At 42.0% G+C, this 25146-nt stretch overlaps 1 protein-coding gene across 1 annotated transcript; it reads left to right on the forward strand.

Moving 5' to 3' along the window:
- Positions 1-784: 784 nt before the first annotated feature.
- LOC127643527 (slit homolog 2 protein-like) lies at positions 785-19391 on the forward strand. Its single transcript, XM_052126321.1, has 4 exons — positions 785-1489; positions 2508-2579; positions 9180-9251; positions 19316-19391. The coding sequence occupies exons 1-4, from the start codon at positions 1317-1319 to the stop codon at positions 19389-19391; spliced, it is 393 nt and encodes a 130-aa protein (XP_051982281.1). The 5' UTR covers positions 785-1316.
- The last annotated feature ends 5755 nt before the right edge of the window (positions 19392-25146 follow it).

Below are 25146 nucleotides of genomic sequence, written 5' to 3' on the forward strand. Positions count from 1 at the left end.
TAAATAGTGTAGATTTGTTTTAAATTATTGTAGTATTTTAAAGTGTTCTTCTAGCTACATGACGCAATGTGTCTCAGTACATTAGGCTTGAAGGACGTTTGACAGAGACTTGGTTGAATGGACTCGGTACCCGTGTTATGCTCAGTTTGGATGTAGTGAAATTGTGAGTCCGTTACCGAGTATTATCGCTGTGCGGGACTCCCACACTAGAGGCGCCGCCTTTACTCTCAACACACACACACACACACACACACACACACACACACACACACACACACACACACACACACACACATGTTGGTCTACCTATCATTATGAGGACTTTCCATAGACATAATGACTTTTATACTGTACAAACTATAGATTCTATCCTCTAAACCTAACACAACCCCTAAACCTAACCCTCACAGAAAACATTCTGCATTTTTACATTTTCAATAAAACATTGTTAAGTATGATTTTTAAGCGATTTGAATTATGGGGACACTAGAAATGTCCTCATAAATCACATTTATAGCATAATAACCTTGTAATTACCAGTTTGTAACTTACAAAATTGTCCTCGTAAATCACACACACACACACACACACACACACACACACACACACACACACACACACACACACACACACACACACACACACACGCAGGTGCCAGAGAGAGACCCACACACTTCCGATTGAGTATTCGAGTACAGGCAGAGGATCACCCAGGACTTTACCTTGCACCGAGTTGGATTTATAAAAAAGATTTGTCTCTTTGTGACAGGAGGACGGATGAATGAGGGCGCGCGGAGATCAATACACTAATTAACCAATACCCTGTGAGCGCACGTGAAAATCTATATAACCGCATCTCTATCACCAGGTGGCTTTTCAAGTGTGTCTCTCTATGCGCTTGTCTCTCGCTTGCGTATGCGCGCGTAAGGTGTTTTAGGAGCGATCAAACAAAAGTGCAGAGCGGTCAGAGCGACAGTTCAGTATATTCAGTGCAGGATTAGTTTAAACTTTGTTTTGCTGTGGAATCGTCTGGATCCGCACCCTAAACTCGCGTCCCCAAACAGAAGAGACTAGAGAGACCCCCAAATGGGATCTGTTCTGGATTGAATTAAATTTCTGTCTAAAGTAAAAGGGGGGAATAATTCCAGTCGGAGGAGATTACAAGTGTTTTTCCCCTAAAAGATAATTGTACTTCAAATAGCATTTGTATTGACCAGCTCGTGTGACTCTCTTTTATGAAATTCAAACTCCTGCATTGGTGCTGTTTCCCACCAGGAGTTTTGTTTGTATAATCAGAACTCGAGAAAGCAGAGGTGATGTTTGTGTTGAAAGCTGTGGTGTGTTTTGGAGCGGTGCTTTGTGTAGTGTTCGGTGGGGCTGGGGCTCAATCGTGCCCGTCTCAGTGCTCCTGCAGCGGGACAGCGGTGGACTGCCACGGTCAGAGACTGCGGAGCGTGCCACGGAATATTCCCCGCAACACTGAACGACTGTGAGTGCGCATAAACACATTCCATGACCAACACTAACAATGTGCATTTGTTATAGGCTGCCCCACAAAACAATTAAATCAATGATATAATTATAACTATGAAATGAAATAATCAATTAAACATACCCATTACATTAATTCATAACACGTTACATTGTTATTAGGCTACATAATTGCCTAAAATAGTTCATTACTATAGTAATGGCAAATACAAAGTGCATTTATTGTAAGCTGCTCCAAAATTAATTACATATATATAAATATATATTAGCCTATTATTATAAACCTGTACCTAAATCACAGTAATATCAATAGTGAAATGTAAAGTGTGCCCAGGCTTTATTTTGAAGTGCTGTCATTAGAACAAAACCAGAGTCCCTTTTCTATTCCACTCACGCATATCACTATCTGTCTGTTATATTAATTGTCTCTCTGGAGTGGGATTCATTAATTAAGTTTAAACACAACCTGCTCTATTCATGGTCTCTGCTTCGGAGGAACACTCTTTTGCCACCAAAGACGCAGATACAAGTCTTATTTTAATTATTAGAAGTTCAGTCACTTCTGGCTATTTGTGCATTAAAACTCTAGGATTGACTCGTTGTATTGAATGTTGTATTGTAACATACCTTCACAATTTTTGGCTGGGTATCTGCAAGGAGCTGTCATAGAGTCTGCAATGGGAGTGCATGAAAAATAGGTTTCAAAGGCTATACATGACACCAAATTTAATTGGTGAAGATTGCCGAACTCTGACAGGAATTCAATTAGAAACCTGCTAAGAGTTTGCCCATTCTTCAGCAATGATAAAATGTAGCCCATGATAATGCAGGCAATGTAACAAATGAATATATCCTATAACTGCAATCCAACATTTAGTTTGTAAAATCCATCACTGGTGGCCATTAAGTGACCAGAAAAATTTGTTCATAGCTTCATAGCTTTGTTCATACCACTTAATAGCCTAAATTAGACTTCTTAATTATTCACAGTTTTAACCCCTCTCTTCTTTCCACAGTGACCTGAATGCAAATAATCTGACTAAAATCACGAAGGCAGATTTTGCGGGACTGCGGAACCTCAGAGTTCTGTAAGTATTGAAGAACTAGTTTTCTTGATTTATTTTTTCTGCAAAAAGATATATAAACATAATGAAAAATTCAACAACCACGAAATATGTGTTTTGTGAAAGTGTTTTTAAAAGCAACATATGAGGCAACGTATGCCCTTTATAGTGAAACATGTACAGACCTGGAACAAACAGTGTTTTAAATTTTAAGTGAAAGAGGTTTTTATCCATCATTATTGTACAGCTTATTTTGCTATTAAGTTGTAAATGTGGAATTTAGGTTGTCATATGCATTTATGCCACTCATTGTGCAGATTTAGTCCTGTCATCTTGTGAACACATCATGCCCTGATGGGTCCATTAATATAGTAGATTAATGCTGGTGAAAGCATCGTCATAACAAATGCCTTGACTTGTCATGGAATACATCGTTACGGATTTCAGTGAAAGTTAAACACTTGTAGTATACACACTCAAACACAGAACAAGTTTGAACGGTGAAGCTTAACTAGGCAGTAAGCCTATGATTCTCAAAACACACAAAGACATACAAAGATACAAATTCACAAAAATGATTGTGTTATTGGAATGTGGACTGTCTGTCTCTATCTGTCTTTCTATCTACCTACAGCTCTGTATCTGTGTGAGGTTGTGTGAGAGAGAGGGAGATTTTGTGAATGTAAAGTGAGTGAGATGGAATGTGTGGGTGTGAATGTATGTGTTAGAGAGAGACATATAGTGACCTCATGTAAGAACAGGTTTTCCCTCCCATTTGTAGGGTAGAATTTCAGCTGAAAACTTTCACTCTGTCTGTCTTTTCCTTTTCTTTTCCTTTTCCTTTCCCTCACAGACACACTCTTTTTTGTTTATAACCCTTTCTCTCTCCCACTCTCTTCCTATCTCACTTGCTGGGACGAAAGGCAGCACTGAAATGAACTTTTCAAATCTGCCAACATGTATTCTTGATTCATGTTAAAATAAACAAAACATAAAAAAAATAAAATATAGCATATTGATTTCATGATTTCATATGTTACACATGTTGACCTGGGCATCTGTGATGATGTAAAAAAAATGGTGCAGTTAAATTATTATTATTTTTTAAAAAAATGTAAACATAGTCTATAAATAGATATTGTATTAAGAATGGTGTTGAAAGCACTTTTTTTTTTTTTTACAGTGGTTTTATAATAAGAGGGGCATCTCAGATCTCAGAGATAACTTGTGAAAGTGTATTTGAAAAAATTGTTACGTAATGAAGCTAGGAAGCAAGTTGCAAGTTGACAATTAGTTTATTGACAGTCAAATTGAGAAGATAGGGGAAAAGTCCGGGGTGATGGTCTAGTGGCGTAGAGTCTCCAATGGTCAGATGATCGTGGTGAGAAGAGTGAAGAGAAGTGTTGAACAGACACGGCTGAATCCGGGTAACAGCAAACAGGACACTAAACAGGGACAACGAGAGAACTGGACTGGAACTCTGAAGAGCTTAACAACACCGACATCACAAACAACGATCTGACAAGGAGATGAGAGAGTGGTGAGAATTTAAAGGAATGGGAATGAGTAACAGCTGGTGAGAGGAGTGATTGTGCAGAGCGCTAATCATGGTACAAACAACACGCCCACACATTCACGCACTCCACACAACACACACTAAGAACAAGGCACGAGACAAGGAAGAGACATAGGATTAAATACCGTGACAGTACTCTCCCCTAGGAACGCCTCCTGATGCTCCCAGGCTCCCTTACCTGCCGATTGTAGTCATCGATAAGGGAGTGATCCAGAATGTCTCTGGCCGGTACCCAACCTCTCTCCTCCGGACCGTAACCTTCCCAGTCCACCAGGTACTGAAATCCGCGCCCCTCCGCCTTGAGTCCAGAATACGGTTGACCGAATAGTAGGTTCCCCGCCTACGAAGTCGCGGCGGGGGAACCGAACCGGCGGGTTAATGCGGAATAAAAGACGGGTTTTATTTTGGATACATGAAATACGGGTGAATTCTCCTGTACGCTGGAGGAAGGTTGAGGCGGACTGCCACCGACTAACGATCTTGGTGACAGCTTAACGGGCCAATAAATTTAGGTGCAAGTTTATTAGATACTGAACGTAGAGGAATGTTCTTAGTAGAAAGCCACACTTTTTGACCAACGACGATAACGGGAGGCCTAGACCGGTGGCGATCAGCTTTGGCCTTGGTGCGTGACCCCACTTGGAGTAGAGTCTCCCGGCCCTAGTCCAAGTGCGGTGACACCTCTGGATCTAAGGCGTGAGCGGAGGGACCGCGACTCGATTCCAGACTAGGAAAAATAGGTGGCTGGTAACCTACACTACACTCAAACGGAGATAGGCCCGTGGATGATACTGGTAACGTGTTGTGGGCGTACTCAACAAAAAGACAGTTGCTGACTCCATGAGGAAGGATTCTTGGATACCAAACATCGTAACGCTCTCTCCAGATCCTGGTTGGCTCGCTCAGATTGACCATTGCTCTGGGGATGAAACCCTGAGGACAGACTAACAGTCGCTCCCAGTAATTTACAAAATTCTCGCCAAAATTTGGACACAAATTGGGGTCCTCTGTCAGAGACCACATCTGTCGGGAGGCCATGTAGCCGAAAGACGTGGTCAATGACAATCACCGCTGTCTCCTTGGCAGAGGGTAATTTGGGCAAGGGAATGAAGTGGGCCGCTCGAGAACCGGTCCACCACGGTTAAAACTACCGTGTGTCCCTGTGAGGGTGGGAGGGCGGTGATAAAATCTAGAGCGATATGGGACCAGGGTCTCGATGGCACCGGCAGCGGTTGAAGTAACCCGCCTGGGGGTCGATTGAACTCTTACCAGTGGCGCAGACTGAGCAAGCCAAAACAAAACTGTGAACGCCACGAACCATCAAAGGCCACCAGAATCGCTGCTTGACTAAAAACTTAGTTCGATTAACTCCTGGATGACAAGCCACATTAGAACAATGTCCCCACTGAATAACGCTGGACCGTGAACCCTCCGGCACAAACAAACGGTTCGGTGGGCACCGAGCCGGGCGCTACTCTTCTAAGGCCGTCTTGACCTTCGATTCGATCTCCCATGTGAGTGTAGAGATGAATAGAGTCTCTGGTAAAATGCACTCGGAGTAGACGGGCGCTCGGAGTGATCAAAAATACGTGATAAAGAATCGGGTTTGATGTTCTTGGAACCCGGCGGTACGAGAGAGTAAAATCAAAACGACCAAAAAAAGAGCCCACCGAGCCTGCCTGGAGTTTAATCTTTAGCTGTGCGTAATATATTCCAAATTCTTGTGATCGGTCCAGACGATAAAAGGTACCCTCAACCCTCCAACCAGTGGCTCTATTCCTCCAAAGCTAACTTGACTGCCAACAACTCTCTGTTACCAATGTCATAATTACGCTCGGCCGAGGACAAGCGATGAGAAAAAACGCCGCAAGGGTGTATCTTGTCGCCTGAAGGAGAACGCTGGGATAGCACTGCGCTCTACCCCCACCTCTGATGCATCGACCTCCACCACGTAACTGACGTGATGGATCAGGGGTTATCAGGATGGGGGCTGAAACAAAGCAACCTTTCAGTTTGGCAAACGCAGCTCAGCTGCGCTCTGACCACCTGAACGTTGTTCTGGGGAGGTCAGGGCGGTCAGAGGTGTGGCTAGTTGACTGAAATTGCGAATGAAACGCCGGTAGAAATTGGCGTAACCCCAGGAATCTCAGTAGGGCCTTACGAGACTCTGGACTTGGCCAATCTACCACAGCCTTGATCTTCTCAGGATCCATGCGCATTCCCTCAACCGACTACGATGTACCCTAAGAAAGGAACAGACTGTGCATGAAAAGCGATTTCTCCGCCTTGACAAAAAGCCCATTCTCTAGCAATCTCTGAAGCACTAGCCGGACGTGCTGCACATGTTCCTGGAGAGAAGAAGAAAAATCAATATGTCATCCAGGTAAACATATATGAACTGATCAACCATGTCTCGCAGCACGCCATTGACGAGTGCCTGGAAGACCGCTGGGGAGTTGGACAGTCGAACGGCATGACCAAGTATTCAAAGTGACCTCTGGGGTGTTAAAAGCGGTTTTCCATTCATCCCCCTCCCTGATGCGGACCAAATGATAAGCATTACGTAAATCCAATTTCGCGGAAGATGGATGCTCCCTGCAACCTCTCAAAAGCTGAAGACATCAACGGTAGAGGATAAGTATTCTTTACCGTGATGTTGTTCAGCCCCCGTAATCAATGCAAGGTCGCAGAGATCCATCCTTCTTCCCCACAAAAAGAATCCCTACCGCTGGAGAAGAGGAAGGGCGGATGAATCCATTAGCTAGAGAATCAGAAATATATTTCTCCATAGCCTCCTCTCTGGAATCGAGAGTGAATATAACTTGCCCTTAGGCGGAGATGTACCTGGCAATAACTCTATGGCACAGTCATAGGGACGATGTGGAGGGAGAGAAGTCACCGAGACTTACTGAACACCTCCTTCAGGTCCAGGTACTCCATGGGCACGCTAGGATAAATCCACCGCCTCTTCCTGAAAAAACAGGGACAAAAACAGACCTAACAGGCAGAAACAAGACAAGACTTATGACATTGAGTGCTCCACGCTGACACAGACTTAGACTGCCAGTCCACTTTAGGGTTGTGATGGGTGAGCCAGGGATGACCAAGGATCTATGGGGGCAAGAGGAGTGTCCAGTATGTAGAAGGAGATGGTCTCGTGTGATTGCCTGACGTGACGAGAGTGATGTCTTCAGTGGCTAGGGAAATGGTGGGAAGTTTCTGGCCATTGAGGGCGTGAACAGCGATCCGGTGAGTGAGAGACTTGAGGGGACTTGGTGGTTGAGTGCAAAAGTGTAGTCCATGAAATTTCCTTCGGCCCCAGAATCCAGAAGTGCTCGACAGTCGTGGACGGTGATTAGACCATTGAAGACTTACCGAAGGAGGGTAGATGTGGATGAGGTCTTCTGGCGGAGATCCCACCCGATAGTAGCCTCATACTTGCTATCGGGCGGATCCTTTTAAAGGACAGTTGTAGGCAAAATGTCCAGCACCACCACAGTACAAACACAGTCCCTGGGATCTCCGCCTTTCCTTCTCCTCCCGGAAAGCCGGGCTCGACCCACCTGCATGGGCTCGATCACAGACGGGCTGAACGCTGCCCCGCCTCCAGAACATTGACCGCCTAATCCTCTCAAGGGGCGGTTGGTTTGTACTCGCTGTTCCATTCTGGACAACCTTGCGCCCACTCTAAGCTCAAGGCGATCAAATCGCTTAGCTTGGTGGGGAGATCCATGGCGATATCTCCTTTTGGACGCCGATCAGCCAGCCCATGCAGGAACATGTCCCACTGCGCTCCTCGCTCCATTGGCTCTCCGCCGCTAGCGTCCGAACTCGATAGAAAAGTCTGATACAGATCTCTCCCCTGACGCAAGTCGGCCAGCACTCTGGCTGCCTCTCTACCGAGACAGCACGGTCGAAAACTCGCCTCATCTCCGCGGAGAGTGCTTGAAAAGAGGTGCAGCATTCATCTTGATTCTCCCACACCGCCGTTCCCAAAGGGCCGCTCTCCCAGAAAGTAGCGCCAGGACAAAAGCTTACCTTGGTTCTTTCATCACAGAATGTTCTGGGTTGTAAAGAAAAATGCATTGAGCATCGTGGTTAGAAAAGCTCGGCAAAAATTAGGTTCACCTGAATATAGCTCTGGAACCGGTAGGCGGGCTCCGACTGGGAGGGGGCGCTGGTGGTGGTTGAGGAATCAGCGGTGCGGGTGGCGCAGTGGGAGCTCGCAGAAGTTGAATTTGCTGGGTGAGTCCGACACCTGCGCCACTAGAGCCTGGACAGCCGAGCCGTGTCATTGAGATTCTTCTCCTGGTTCTCCATACGAAGTCTGCTGTTCATCACGTAATTCTTCTAGGCTGTCTGAATTGTTACCGCTGCTTCCATCTTGTGGTCAGATCGTTCTGTTACGTAATGAAGCTAGGAAGCAAGTTGCAAGTTGACAATTAGTTTATTGACAGTCAAATTGAGAAGATAGGGGAAAAGTCCGGGTGATGGTCTAGTGGCGCAGAGTCTCCAATGGTCAGATGATCGTGGTGAGAAGAGTGAAGAGAAGTGTTGAACAGACACGGCGAATCCGGTAACAGCAAACAGGACACCTAAACAGGGACAACGAGAGAACTGGACTGGAACTCTGAAGAGCTTAACAACACCGGACATCACAAACAACGATCTGACAAGGAGATGAGAGAGTGGTGAGAATTTAAAGGGAATGGGAATGAGTAACAGCTGGTGAGAGGAGTGATTGCGGCAGAGCGCTAATCATGGTACAAACAACACGCCCACACATTCACGCACCCACACAACACACACTAAGAACAAGGCACGAGACAAGGAAGAGACATAGGATTAAATACCGTGACAAAAATGTGGTTTGCTGGCAGTAAAATGTAAAGAGCACTTTAGAAATTCTCTGTGGCAGCAAATCCTGAAGCCATATTACACAGGAATATTAACTGTTTTAATCATTGAAATTCATGAAATTAGTGACTTATATTTCTTTTGGTTTCTCTCTCGCTTTCTCTCCCTTTCTCTGTCATTCCTTCTCTTAGGCAGTTGACGGAGAACAAGATTAGTTCTATAGAGAGAGGGGCATTTCAGGACCTGAAAGAGCTGGAAAGACTGTAAATAACTAACACACATGCACACAAAAACACAAGATATGCTGCACTAGCCTGTAGGGCAAAAAGTCAACAGTATATTCGTAAGTGAGTGTGTTTGTGTATACTGTATGCATTAACAGAGTGACCTGCTGAGTACAATTAACTGCAAAATTACATACAAAATCAAGTGTGGGCACACACACACACACACACACACACCTTTAAGTGAATGGCACTGGAAGCTGGAGCAAAAACTTTAATTATGGCCTTATGGACCAGGTATGACACATCAGTATAATTACAATTATGAGCCCTAATTTTTGCTGCTTTAGGATTACAATTAATAAAGATTATTGTGAAGTACTGTATGTATCCTACAATGTATGAAGGCCATATCAATGATTAATTACCTCACAAAACCAGATTTCTTTCATCAGTGGACCCCAAACACTGGCTGTTTTCACAGACAAGGCTTGCTGCTCGAGGATCAGGTTTACGCTCTGCTGATTTTTAACCAGTATTCTCATTCTCAGACGATTGACTGTCAATTACCATCTCTTAATGGTGACTGGCAGGTGTTCAGTTTATATGCCAAATCCAATAGAACTGGCATTTAGAGTCACACTGTGTGAGGCTCAGTCAATCACCTGCCATATGTGTCAATTTTTTTTGCTAGTCATTACCTTTTAATTTGGTGAGGATAGATTTATGAACTGCTACCATCAAATTATTTTCAAAAACCTTTCAAAACCCAGCTGAAACACAAAAGCATTTTGCCAACTCTGTCTTGTGAAAAATAATTCACAAACAGTTAGTGGCGTTTGTTTCATTTGAACAAATAAATAAAGTCTTTTAAAACCCTCTTCAACAATGGGGCAATCATGGAGGTTTAAGCAATATGCATTGCTGCTTAAACGGACTAGTTTCATTTACATTAGAGAAGTTTGGTTGTTTATTTTCACATTTTTACTGTGTAAAAGTGAACGTTTTGATTTACTTTGCAATATTGCTTCAACTCTGTATTTCGTGTATAATACCTTGAAATATTAATTGCAGTAATGTTGATATTGTAAGGCTTCATATCTCCCCTGTCCCCGCAAATACTGTGCCTGTGTGCATTAGTATGTACATACTTCACTTTTAAAGAGCAGTTGTGTCAGAAGAATGTGGCTCTGAATGCTAACTAATGAAAGGGTCAATGGCATTAACTGTATTTGCACATTTGTGCAGTAACATATAGCTCATAAAGCCAGTGTTTACAGCCAACTTGTAATAACTTGTAATAATAGTGGAACTTGATTTTGGAGTAAATTGTGCAGTGTTGGCATAACTGAAGGGTTTGTGAGTGAATGGTGGTAATGAATAGGTCTTTATAGTGATAAGTGTACGGATAGAGGAGCTATCAGCAGCGCTGAATAGCACAGCTAAAGTCAGTGTGTAAGATCAGTCCCACTGTGCTGGTACAAAAGCAGGAGTCTAATGCTGGAGGGTGACTGCATAGCTGAGAGGATTAGTATGCACAGGCATTATGATGCTCTTACCAAAGACCCTTCATAAATATGTGTGAGTGTGTGTGTGTATGTGATTTGGAGATGCATTTAGGTATTGGGTGTGACGACCCCCTGTAGGGAGGAAAAGTGGAGGCTCTGTTCCATATATGACCTCCCTTTCTTCACTCATACTCACACACACACATGCACTCGCACACATATGCACAAATACCCCTCATCGTGGTTTGCTAGCCATGAGTAATGCAGTCAGGTACAAAGTAAGCCTATGAAAAAAGACATGAGCAAACGAGCAAGAGATTTTAAGATTTCTTTCTTTTGTTTGTCCCTCACACCAGTGGTTCTTAACTGATGGGTCAGATCTGTTCTGATTGCGGACAGCAGGTAAAAAATATGCTAAATGCACATTATAAAATACGACTAATCATTTAATCACCCATTGTTAGAATAGCTAAATAAATGTACTTATCAACTTTTAAAAGGGAGGAGGAAACGCTTCCCAAATCTTTTAGTTGACTTCAAAGGCTATGCGTCCATTTAAACTCTATGATATTATGGTGCAAATTCATGTGTGTATATATATATATATATATATATATATATATATATATATATATATATATATATATATACATATATATATATATATATTTATTTTTTAGGTGAATTGGAAGCAGAGATTAATATTATTTCAGTTATTAGTAAAACACTACAACATAATTAATACATATGAGTGTTTAGTTAAGAGGGACATTTTTCAGCAAGCTACTTGATAAGATGCATTATTTGACTGTGTTAGAAGCGGAGGCATGAGATTCGTCCTTCACAACCCGGACTGTGCCACCATGAGGAATTAGAGAGTACTGGGAATTGAGCATGCCAAATTGGGGAGAAAAAGGAGTCAAATAATACAAAATAAAAAAGAAAGAACGAACGAAAGAAGAACTTATGTACGATAAATGTGTGGTATTGTGCTGGGTTGCCACTTCATGTACAATATAAAATCTTAGTTCAAGCGAATCCTTTCGAGATCTATGTCCTCTTATTTTTTATCTTTCCATTCCCTAAGTAATTTTCTTTCTTTCACTCATATAGCTGGCTTGTTTTTGCTTGTCTTTTTCTTTCTTTTGTGATTTCTTTTCACACACACAGTGTTGGACTGGTTTAGCCTTTAGCTAATGTGGGATGGACTGAGTATATTTACGATCACTGATTTCTAAACTAAGCTATGAACCTCTTTCTCTTTCGCTTTTGAGTTATACGTGATTGGCAGGTCAACAATTTTTGATCATGTCTGCTTTAATCCCACACAGAGTATATCATGATACAGCTGTATGTGTGTGTGTGTGTGTGTGTGTGTGTGTGTGTGTGTGTGTGTGTGTGTGTGTGTATGTGTGACTGTGCAAACACCATTCACACTAACTTTGAATTAATTCTTTCCTCTGTTCAGTCTTGTTGCCTGTTTTTTGGCATTAAAAGTCAACTCACTTTATGGCCCTCCTGGAAATGAGTGTGTGTGTGTGTGTGTGTGTGTGTGTGTGTGTGTGTGTGTGTGTGTGTGTGTGTGTGTGTGTGTGTGTGTGTGTGTGTGTGTGTGTAAAAGTTAAAATGAGACTCTTGCTGTGAGTGTGTGTGTCTGTGTGTCCTCATCTATTTTAAGGGTCGATCTTATTCCCTTTAAGCAGTGTGTGTGTGTGTGTGTGTATCTTTTTGTGTTTCTGCAGTGGGGTCCATAGAGAAAGCTGTCCTCTGTGCCTGAGTGAAACACGTGGGCATTTCTGGAGTGTGCAGCACTATGTGCCTCATTATTATTTCATCATTCATTAAATATTTAAATAGAATGATGTAACCCCAGAAGCTGAACGATGATGTCATGGGCTGCTGTGCTTGAGTGTGTGAATGTGTGCTTGAGAGATTTTGTCAAAGAAAGTTAGAGTGAATAGCAGAGTGGGAGAGGAAGAAATTAATGGGTTCTTCCTCTGTGCTGGCAGAGTTCACATACAATCTTGTGCTGATTGAGTTGTGTGTGTGAAGGCTGCATGATTATGAAAAAAAAAATCATAATTGTCAATTACTTCCCTAGATATTATAATCACAATATTGATATTGACTAACAGAACTTATAGCGAAATCTAGCATATCCAAAACAATTCCAAATTACCACTGTTTCTTCTTCTTCACTTTGGTTCCAAAACTTCAATTTGAGTGTTAGGTTTTATTTCTTCAGCAAACATTTTCATGTCAGATTGCTTGAAAGTTGCTTAATAGCAGGCCCACATAGAATTCTGTAGAACTCTGAACTCTGCAGAACTCTGTATAAAGCTCAGCAAATTTATGAAGACCCAGAATTCCAGTCATTCACAAAGTTTTTCTGTCTTTAGCTACCAATAAGTGTGCAGTAGTCTTAACCCCATTTAACAAATTCTTTGTAAATAAATTGTTTTATTGATTCTTACAATAAATAAAGAAAAGAAAAACATATGTACATAGAATCAACATTTAAACCCCACAACCACCCCTCCCAATCCCTAACCCCACCCTGACCCCCAACAAACATCCCTCTGGTCACATATGAGTATATACACTAAAAAGCAAACAAAACACAAAAAGATATATATATATATATATATATGTGTGTGTGTGTATATATAATCATACACATTTAAAACTTTACTACTCTCTCCACTGCCCCACCCCAAGAGCCCTCCAAAAACTTCAAATAGTTGATTTCCCAACAAACAAATCCAAGTTACTCCATCTTCCAAATGACACCTCCTCAAAAGCCGCAACCCTCCACATCTCCGTGCACCAATCCCAAAATGAGGGCGCTTCAGCTGACCTTCAACCCCTCAAAATAATCTGCCTGGCAATCATCACACAGGTCAAAACCCAACGCTCTATGTGTCTAGTCCCCGCATCAATGGCCACCCCATCGCCCAAAGCACAGAGTCTGGGGCAAAATGAAACCAGAGTGCCCAAATTGTCACACACAAAACTCTGAAACTTCTACCAGAATTCCTGGATCTCAACACACCACCAAAAAACATGGGCCATGTCTCCATCCTCCGACTGGCATCGCCAGCAGGTGGGTATGTCTTTAAGACCAAGCCTATACAATTTAGAGGGGGTCCAATAAAATCTATGTAAAATCTTAAATTGCTTAAGGCGCATCTCCGCATCTCGAGATGCAGACCCGACACCCTCTAGAATCCTAGCCAACACCCCCCCACCCCAACACCAAATCCCCCTAAAATAATCTCTTGATAGAAGTTAAAGCTCCATCCCCCAGACTCTGAATTAGCAGGGAGTAATACACTGATGCCTCATGACCTTTTCCAAAAGCAGTAATCACCAGAGTATCTGCTACTTTAAGGGGTTGGATGCTACTCCCAAAAATATTACAGAGCAGGTGGCATAGCTGTAAATACCTATGAAACTGAGATCTGGGAATCCCAGGGCCTCTTGAAGGTGCCTGGCTGAAAAGACGTTACTGGGCAGTATGCCGTCAGAGCCAATGCTTCGGATTTAGACAAACTGACTCTGTATCCCAAGAATTTAGAAAAATAATGAATAATTCTATGGAGGCAAGGCATACATCTAATGGGGTCGGAAACGAATAATAAAATATAATCTGCGTAAAGCAAAATCTTATGTGCCACACCTCCCTCCACCACCCCTGGAAAATCATCTTCCCTTCTTATCGTGGCTGCTATTGGTTCCAGGGCAAGACAGAACAATAATGGGGAAAGAGGGCAACCCTACCGGGTGCCCCTATCCAGAGTAAAATAATCTGAAATTAATCAATTTGTTTGTACCTCCGCTAACGGGTGTCTATAAAGTAACTTAATCCGTCCAATAAAAGTATTCCCGGACCCTTATATTTCCAAAATCTTAAAAAGATTATCCCATTCTACCATATGAAATGCCTTTTAGCATCAAGTGAGATGGCCGCGACGGAGCCTGATCATTCGCCACCGACCACATAATATTGATGAAAGGCCTAATGTTATCAGAAGAGCTCTAGCCCCGAATAAACCCCACCTGATCTGTATGTATAAGAGATGTCATTACTTCACATAATCGGTTAGCCAGAATTTTTGACAATATTTTAACTTCTAGCTGGATCAGGGAAATTGGACGGTAACTCTTACACTCACTTGGATCTTTGTCCTTTTTAAGATTTTAAGAAAGATTGATCGAGTTTGTGTCATAGTTGGCGGAAGCGTTCCATTCTTTAATGATTCCATATAAACTTCTAACAAAAGTGGCCAGATCTGTAGCATAAGATCTAAATTAAATGGCAAAACCATCTGACCCCAGAACCTTGCCTGTAGGCAAGGCCTTAATTACCTCGCCAAGCTCCTCCAAAGTTATCTCAGAATCAAGAGATTTTTTTTTTTCTCATTCTTCAATTTAGGGAGTTCTAATGTTTCCACAAAGTTTCTAATGTCTTCATCAGCAGATGAAGCCTTGGAACTATAGATATCAAGATATCATTTTTTAAAAGCATTATTAATATCAATGGCTGAGGTAAATATTTCACCACCAGCAAATTACACTGAGGGAATGGTTAGAAAAAGACACTCTCTGCTTTATATATCTAGCCAAAAGCTTTGTTCCCAGACTCAAAGCATGACTGTCATGCCCTGAATAGTCAAAACTCCACCTTCTGTGACAAAATAGTATTATATCTGTATTTCAATCGGGTCAATTCTCTGAGGTCATCAGACGACATTTGTCACTCTTAATATTCTCTTCCAACTCGACAAGTTCCCGTGCTTTGGGTTTTTTGATGAATGAGGCATACTGTATGATCCGACCCCTAAGAACTGCTTTAAGTGCCTCCCAAGCCACTCCCACAGAGGATACTGAGGTCCAGTTGGTTTCCATATAGACACTGATTTCAGCCTTTAGCATTTGTAGGTATTCAGGATTTTGCAAAAGGGATACATTAAAGCACCAACTACATGATTGATTTTTCTCCGTATGTGGCAACACCACTAAACTCACCAGAGCATGATCTGAGACTAAAATGTTTCCAACTGAACAATCAGCAACAGATGAAATGATCTACTTAGATATTTAAAGAAAAATATATTCTAGAAACAATCTTATAAACTGATGAAAATTATTTAAAGTCCCTTTCGGATGGGTTCAAAAGTCTCCAAATATCTGTAAGACCAAGATTTTTAGACATCCTGTGAAGCTTCAATGTTGCTCTAGGGGGTTTACACACTTTTGCTGCACTATGAGCAAGGACTGAGTCCATCAAAAGATTAAAGACTCCTCCTAATATTATATCTTGAGGGGTGCCAGCGGCTTGCAATATCCCTTCAAGATCTATACAAAAAGCACTGATCATAAGCAGTAGGTTCGTAAATATTAGCATAAATCAACCTTTGCTCCTGAATTTCTGGTAAAACAATAATGACTCTTCCGGTTTTATCTTTAATCTGTTTGAGACATTTGAATTGTAGATGCTTACAGTCAGGTCCATAAATATTGGGACATCGACACATTTCTAATCTTTTTGGCTCCATACACCACCACAATGGATCTGAAATGAAACGAACAAGATGTGCTTTAACTGCAGACTTTCAGCTTTAATTTGAGGGTATTTACATCCAAATCAGGTGAATAGTGTAGGAATTACAACAGTTTGTATATGTGCCTCCCACTTTTTAATTGACCAAAAGTAATGGGACAATTGGCTGCTCAGCTGTTCCATGGCCAGGTGTTTGTTATTCCCTCATTATCCCATTTACAAGGAGCAGATAAAAGTTCCAGAGTTCATTTCAAGTGTGCTATTTGCATTTGGAATCTGTTGCTGTCAACTCTCACTATGAGATCCAAAGAGCTGTCACTATCAGTGAAGCAAGCAATCATTAGGCTGAAAAATCAAAACAAACCCATCAGAGAGATAGCAAAAACATTAGGTGTGGCCAAATCAACTGTTTGGAACATTCTTAAAAAGAAAGAACGCATCGGTGAGCTCAGCAACACCAAAAGACCCGGAAGACCACGGAAAACAACTGTGGTGGATGACCGAAGAATTCTTTCCCTGGTGAAGAAAACACCCTTCACAACAGTTGGCCAGATCAAGAACACTCTCCAGGAGGTATGTGTATGTGTGTCAAAGTCAACAATCAAGAGAAGACTTCACCAGAGTGAATACAGAGGGTTCACCACAAGATGTAAACCATTGGTGAGCCTCAAAAACAGGAAGGCCAGATTAGAGTTTGCCAAACAACATCTAAAAAAGCCTTCACAGTTGTGGAACAACATCCTATGGACAGATGAGACAAAGATCAACTTGTACCAGAGTGATGGGAAGAGAAGAGTATGGAGAAGGAAAGGAACTGCTCATGATCCAAAGCATACCATCTCATCAGTGAAGCATGGTGGTGGTAGTGTCATGGCGTGGGCATGTATGGCTGCCAATGGAACTGGTTGTCTTGTTTTTATTGATGATGTGACTGCTGACAAAAGCAGCAGGATGAATTCTGAAGTGTTTCGGGCAATATTATCTGCTCGTATTCAGCCAAATGCTTCAGAACTCATTGGACGGCGCTTCACAGTACAGATGGACAATGACCCGAAGCATACCGCGAAAGCAACCAAAGAGTTTTTTAAGGGAAATAAGTGGAATGTTATGCAATGGCCAAGTCAATCACCTGACCTGAATCCGATTGAGCATGCATTTCACTTGCTGAAGAAAAAACTGAAGAGAAAATGCCCCAAGAACTAGCAGGAACTGAAGACAGTTGCAGTAGGGGCCTGGCAGAGCATCACCAGGGATGAAACCCAGCGTCTTGTGATGTCTATGCGTTCCAGACTTCAGGCTGTAATTAACTGCAAAGGATTTGCAACCAAGTATTAAAAAGTGAAAGTTTGATTATGATTGTTAATCTGTCCCATTACTTTTGGTAAATACCCTCAAATTAAAGCTGAAAGTCTGCAGTTAAAGCACATCTTGTTCGTTTCATTTCAAATCCATTGTGGTGGTGTATAGAGCCAAAAAGATTAGAATTGTGTCGATGTCCCATGATTTTTGGTAGTTTTGGTAGATTTTTGGCATATTGTTGTGCATGTAAAAACACTCTTAAATGCTATGGGAGTAGACCTACATTAAATGCTGTAATTTTTCATGATTAGTTAGTTGCGTCAGCCATAAACGTAATGGTAAATAATTTTTCAGATGAATTGCGCATCCCTAATGTGTGTAAGTGTAATTGTTAATGCTTTTAATTGTTATGTGTGTTTGTGTCTGTGTGGTAAATCTCATATGCGGACATACACACAAGAATTTAAGCAGTGACTCTCAACTCAACTCACTTGACCAAATAGAAAAGAAGTTATTGGTATTGTTTTATACAACATTTAGTTCTGGTCCTCTAATCTGATTAGACAAGTGCCTTTTGGACACTTCACTGTTTGTACCATTACATGTGTCAGTGTTCAAAATGTTCCAGACAGGCTACTGGTCTGTGCATTGCTTGGCGACATTCAGCGTATGATCTTGCTTTGTTTGGAATTATTTTCGTTAGTAAAGCAAAATTAGGCAAATTAACTGGCCATATTGTGTTTAGAATGCAATTTATTGGATATTTATGTCTTTTTTATAGAATTGTTGTGTTAAAGCAATATCACCTTTGCAATCATGCTGATGTACTGAATATCAGCAGTCATGCTTGTTGATATTGCTTTAACACAACAATCTATCAGTAGACTGCAGAATGCAGTTTTAGAGGTTCTTAAAACTCACAGGACACTCTGAATGATCAGTTTTCCAGTACTAAAAACTTTATTGATTAATCTCAAGCCTCATTAGTCTAACACACTGACAGCGATAGCGCCACTCTTCATTAATATGTGCAGTGGGTATTATATATGTGCTGATTGTTATGCATAATGTCTATTATATATGCACTGCATAATGTATATAGCTAGGAATATTGCTCAGTTTTTTATGATGTCAAAGAACAGAGAGAAAGACTAAGAGAGAGCAAGAAATCAGTTTTTACTGTTGAATTGTCATTGAACTAAACTAAGTATGCATCATTTCTTTTCATGATGTGTGTGTTTGTGTCTATTTGCACTGTAAGATCTTTCACTTCACTTGTGAGACGTTCTGTTTGTTTTTCCCACATCTGTTTTTCCGGGCTGGTCTTTGTTTGTGTGTGTTTGCTAGAAGCCCCCAACACACACACACACACACACACACACACACACACACACACACACACACACACACACACACACACACAAATACACTCACAAGCTAAGGCTGAAATTGATGGCCGGCTGGCCCAAGTTGAAGTATTTATATGTAGGTTTCAGTTTTTCCAATGTTCTATAAAATATTTGTAGTTGATTATTATAACTGTGTCCGAACTAAGATCATTATATTCATTTTATTTGTAAACAGGTAGCCACCCAGGCTTTTATGGAAACAGTCTACTGTCTGCTACACACCAGATATTGGTCCTGGTGCTTCACAGTCATTGCATTTTGCTCACATTCATTTGAGTGAATTTTCATGTGATTTCATATTGCCACATTTGTCTGTATTTGCAGGCGTCTCAACAGGAATAATCTTCAGGTTCTTCCGGAGTTGCTGTTTCTGGGCACAACCAAACTGTTCAGACTGTAAGTCCTTTATCCCCCTCTCTTTCCTCTCCAAATTTTTTCTCCTTGTCTCCCCCCTCTCTCTCTTTCATTCTGTTTCTCTTTTCCATGTGTCACATTTGGTACCTCTTTTGTTGTCTTTTTTAAATTAGATTTTTGTCTTTTTTTCATTTTTTAATTTCTCATTCATTTATGTAGATTTTGCAAACTAAGTTGTTTATTTTAAGCACGTAATTCTGTGTTTGCCCGAGTTTCTTTTGCTGTCTTCTTGCTACATGTTTGCAGAATTCGGCATCTTTCACATTAAAGCCTACAGAATCACTCATTATACATTTAAATGCAGTTTGCCGATTGGTTTGTTTTTGTTTTGATTTGTAGATTTAATTTTGCTTTAATTAATTAGACTGTTTGATTATTTTGAAACACTAAAAGAGTGGCATTGCATTTTTAGGAGAAATACGAAACAATCTTGAGCTCTGTCTTCTTAATCTAGCTCATTACTCTGCTCCCAGTCAGGAGTGTATGCGTGTGTGTGTTTATAATTGAGTTATGCAGGACATCTAGGGATCAGCAGTAAGAGAGGTCCAAACCATGAAGAGATTAAATTGAGTTAAAAAGAAATACACACTTAAACATCTGCTGCTCGGAGAGAGAGAGAGAGAGAGAGAGAGAGAGAGAGAGAGAGAGAGAGGAAGGAGAGCGAGAGCTAACAGCTTTACCAGGAAAAGCAACATTCTAACGGACTGTGCAGGAGACTGATGGAGGAAGTGTGTGTTTGTGTGTGTGTACTGCTGAACATACCCCTCATGTTGCTGCCATCATACTGCCACTCTTCATGTTCTTGTCATGGTATGGTTGTGTGTGTGGTCTATTCCAAAAATACACCCAGATATTCTGTCTCAACTATCAGGTGTGTTCGGGAGACTTTGTAAAGTAAAATGCTGTGCCTGAAATAAAATCGTAAAGAAATGTATTGATCAGATGAGAATGTGTGTTTTTGTGTGTGGGTGGGTTTTGGTGGTTTATAGGTGTTTTTTTAGGTTACAAACTGGTAATTACAATGGTATTATGCTATAAATGTGATTTATGAGGACATGTCTAGTGTCCCCATAATTCCCTGTTCAGTCTGTCAACTCATTTTCAACAAGATGGTAGCAGGTGTGTGTGTGCGTGTGTGTGTGTGTGTGTGTGTGTGTGTGTGTGTGTGTGTGTGTGAAAAGACAATAAAAAAAGAGAGGGAACATTGCTAGTGTATAACACCTTCTTGAAAGTGTTATTTGATTTGATGTTTTGGCACAAAAGTACATACAGAGAGAGAGTGTGTTCTCTGCTCATTAGATTGCCTCTGTTGCTGTACATCTGTGGCTAACATGTGCAGCTTTTTTCTGTCTGCCTTTCATCACTCTGTCTATCTCGTTTCTCACTATTCTGCTCCTTTTCCTGTTCACCCATGCTTTAATTTTCATAGAATGTCTTTCTTTCTTTCTTTCTTTTTTCACCCACTCTGATCAGGTTTGAGGTTAATGTGTCTGGCTGGAGTGTGTGTGTAATGTTTGGGGAGGGGTATGTTCTGCAAGGAGGGTGACAGAACCACCTTGGGCTTGTTTTGTTCATTTTGCCAGGTGCCCCTAGTGACCCCAGCTTCTGCTGTATGTGTGTACGTGTGTGGGTTTCTGTGTTAATTTGAGTTATGGTTACCCTAGTATGGCTGCTGCCACAGTAGCAGCTAAACTATTTCTGCCTTTTGTCTCGTCAGATCAAAGTTTAAAGACCTTTCAATAACATTGTTATGTTGGAGAGAATGTTCAGATAACATTTCTCATGGATAGCAGGTCAGTCACAGCTTTGTGTATTTGGTTAAAGAGAAAGTGGGAAATGGGGAGTTTCCCAAAGAAAGAAAAAAGAACAATTGGACTGACGGCGATAGAAAGAAGGAGTGAAGGCAAAACAAAGCGAAAGATTGTTTCGATCTTTCATTGTCCATTAAGAACTCTTTAAAAACCCTGCAGAAGTATAGAAATTAAAGTATAGGAAAATAGAAAGTGGTTTAGTTTGGAAGATATTCCTAAAATTTAAAAGGATTGTACAGCCAAAATGTAAATTCTGTCATCGTTTACACACCCTGATGTTGTTCCAAATCCAATCTTTCAATGGAACTTTCCCATACAATAAAAGTGATTGGTAACATGGCTTAAATTCTGCCTATATTAATTTTTGAGTGAACTATACCTTTATTAATGATTTTGAAGATTGGGGTGGGGGGTTTCGGTGTACGCTTTTTTCTGCACTGGATCAGACTGGTGCGAATGCCAGCTCATACAGGTGAAACTCGTGCAAAAGTTCTTTAATTTCAGTAATTCAACTTAAAAGGTGAAACTAATATATTATATAGACTCATTACAAGCAAAGTAAGATATTTCAAGCCTTTATTTGATATATTTTTTATGATTATGGCTTACAGCTTATGAAAACCCCAAATTCAGAATCTCAGAAAATTAGAATATTACATGAAATCAATAAAAAAAAAAAAGGATTTAAAATACAGAAATGTTGGCCCTCTGAAAAGTATAATCATGCATACGTACTCAGTACTTGGTTTGGGCTCCATTTTGCATTAATTACTGCCTCAATGCGGCGTGGCATGGATGCTATCAGCCTGTGGCACTGCTGAGGTGTTATGGAAGACCAAGATGCTTCAATAGCGGCCTTCAGCTCTTCTGCATTGTTTGGTCTCATGTCTCTCATCTTTCTCTTGGCAATGCCCCATAGATTCTCTATGGGGTTCAGGTCAAGCGAGTTTGCTGGCCAATCAAGCACAGTAATACCATGGTCATTGAACCAGGTTTTGGTACTTTTGGCAGTGTGGGCAGGTGCCAAGTCCTGCTGGAAAATGAAGTCAGCATCTCCATAAAGCTTGTCTGCTGAAGGAAGCATGAAGTGCTCTAAAATGTCCCGGTAGACGGCTGCGTTGACTCTGGACTTAATAAAGCACAGTGGACCAACACCAGCCGATGACATGGCTCCCCAAACCAACACAGACTGTGGAAACTTCACACTGGACTTCAAGCATCTTGGATTGTGTGCCTCTCCATTCTTCCTCCAGACTCTGGGACCATGGTTTCCAAATGAGATGCAAAATTTGCTCTCATCAGAAAAGAGGACTTTGGACCACTGAGCAACAGACCAGTTCTTTTTTTCTTTAGCCCAGGTAAGGCGCTTCTGACGTTGTTTGTTGTTCAGGAGCGGCTTGACAAGAGGAATACGACATTTGAAACCTCAGTCCACTCCTTGTGAAGCTCCCCACACATTTGAATGGCCTTTTCCTGACAATCCTCTCCAGGCTACGGTCATCCCTGCTGCTTGTGCACCTTTTTCTTCCACACTTTTCCCTTCCACTTAACTTTCTATTAATGTGCTTTGATACAGCACTTTGAGAACATCCAACTTCTTTTGCAATTACCTTTTGAGGCTTTCCCTCCTTGTGGAGGGTGTCAATGATGGTTTTCTGCACAACTGTCAGGTCAGCAGTCTTCCCCATGATTGTGAATTCAACTGAACCAGACTGAGAGACCATTTAAAGGCTCAGGAACCCTTTGCAGGTGTTTTGGATTAATTAGCTGATTAGAGTGTGACACTTTGAGCCTACAATACTGAACCTTTTCACAATATTCTAATTTTCTGACATTCTGAATTTGGGGTTTTCATAAGCTGTAAGCCATAATCATCAAAATTATATCAAATAAAGGCTTGAAATATCTTACTTTGCTTGTAATGAGTCTATATAATATATTAGTTTCACCTTTTAAGTTGAATTACTGAAATTAATGAACTTTTGCATGATATTCTAATTTTTTGAGTTTCACCTGTAGTTGCTATGGTTACCGTTGTCATGTCACGTCACCATCATCCCTCATCCTGTAACCATTAGTGCTGTTTCACACAGTGCAAACTTTCTAAATGCATTTGTGGGTATTTCTGACCACCGAAGGAATTTCTCCCGTTGTGATGTCTGTGTGTGGCTTTTATTGAGACTGTCACTGGTCATTAAGTGAAATCAAATGCCTTACAATGGTTATTGTGTGTGTAAGATGTTTGTGCATGATTTTTGTTTTGAGTCATAAGGGCAGATATTGATAAATGTTCATACTGTATGTTTTTGGATGAAGAGATGAAAAGTCTGGCATCACCTCCAATCATAAATTTAAATGCTGATCCAAGATGGCGGCGCGGTAGCACGCAGCGGCCACTCCGGATCCACAATGGTGCTATTTTTGTTAAAAAAGCCCGACTTTTGCAACACATGGACATCGGAGCAACCGGTGTTCGTGTCTACCATCGCCAGACACTACTGAAATATAAGACTCATGCAAAAACCAAGCTGCATGATGACCTGCAGGAGGCGCTACGCGTACTCGGCTTGCTGTGGAGACCAGGCCTCCAGCCCTCGGCGTCGCCTGATGCCGGTGGCCGGGGGAGAGGACGTCGTAAGCGGTGTGCGAGAAAGCGGAAGTGCGGAAAGAGGGCGGGGGTCCATGCTAGGCTAAAAACAAACCCTAGCCGGCCGGCTCTCCCGTCTATCCTGCTCTCAAATGTTTGCTCCCTGGACAATAAACTGGACTATATCCGACTCCAGCAGGCTACGCAGCGTGAGTTTAGAGACTGCTGCGTCTTTGTTTTCACGGAGACGTGGCTCAGCGACAGAGTTCCGGATGCCGCCATTCAGCTAGACGGGCTCGCCTCGTTTCGTGCCGACAGAAATACAGCTGTCTGCGGTAAGACTCGCGGTGGTGGCTTGTGTGTTTACATCAACACGGAATGGTGCAAGAACTCTATGCTAGTCTCTAGTTACTGTTCATCGCTGTTGGAGCTTGTGACTGTTAGATGCAGACCTTTTTATCTACCACGGGAATTCACCACTGTTTGCATAACCGGAGTTTACATTCCCCCCAGCGCTAACGCTAAGGAAGCGCTCTGTGAACTGTATGGGGCTATGAATGAACTGCAGAACGCTCACCCCGACGGACTGTTTATTGTCGCCGGAGATTTCAACCATGCAAATCTCAAGACAGTGCTCCCTAAATTCCATCAGTATGTGGACTTTGCAACGAGAGGGGCGAACGCGCTTGATCTTGTTTACACAAACATCCCAGGCGCATACCGGGCGGAGCCCCGCCCCCACCTCGGCTACTTAGACCACATCTCTGTTATGTTAATTCCAGCATACAGACCGCTCGTCAGACGCACAAAACCGCTTCAGAAGCAGGTGAAAACCTGGCCAGCAGGAGCCATCTCTGCTCTTCAGGACTGTTTTGAGTGTACTGACTGGCACATGTTCAGGGAGGCTGCAACATATGGCGATTCTACCAACTTGGAGGAATACACAGCATCAGTGACCAGCTACATCAGCAAGTGCATTGATGATGTCACTTTCTCCAAGACCATCACCACGTGCTCCAACCAGAAGCCGTGGATGACTGTGGAGGTGCGCACGCTGCTGAGGTCCCGAGACTCTGCCTTCAGAGCAGGCGATAAGGCAGCCCTAAGAACAGCTAGGGCCAAACTGTCACGGGCAATCAGAGAGGCAAAGCGCGCACACGCCCAGAGAATCCACAGTCACTTCCAGGACAGCGGTGACACGCGGCGCATGTGGCAGGGCATCCAGGCCATCACCAACTACAGGACAACATCAGTTGCCTGTGACAAAGATGCCTCCCTTCCAGATGCGCTGAACGACTTCTACGCACGGTTTGAAGTGCAGAACGACGTGATGGCGAGGAAGT

The sequence above is a fragment of the Xyrauchen texanus genome, chromosome 5 (genome assembly GCF_025860055.1).
Source record: "Xyrauchen texanus isolate HMW12.3.18 chromosome 5, RBS_HiC_50CHRs, whole genome shotgun sequence".
NCBI lineage: Eukaryota > Metazoa > Chordata > Actinopteri > Cypriniformes > Catostomidae > Xyrauchen > Xyrauchen texanus.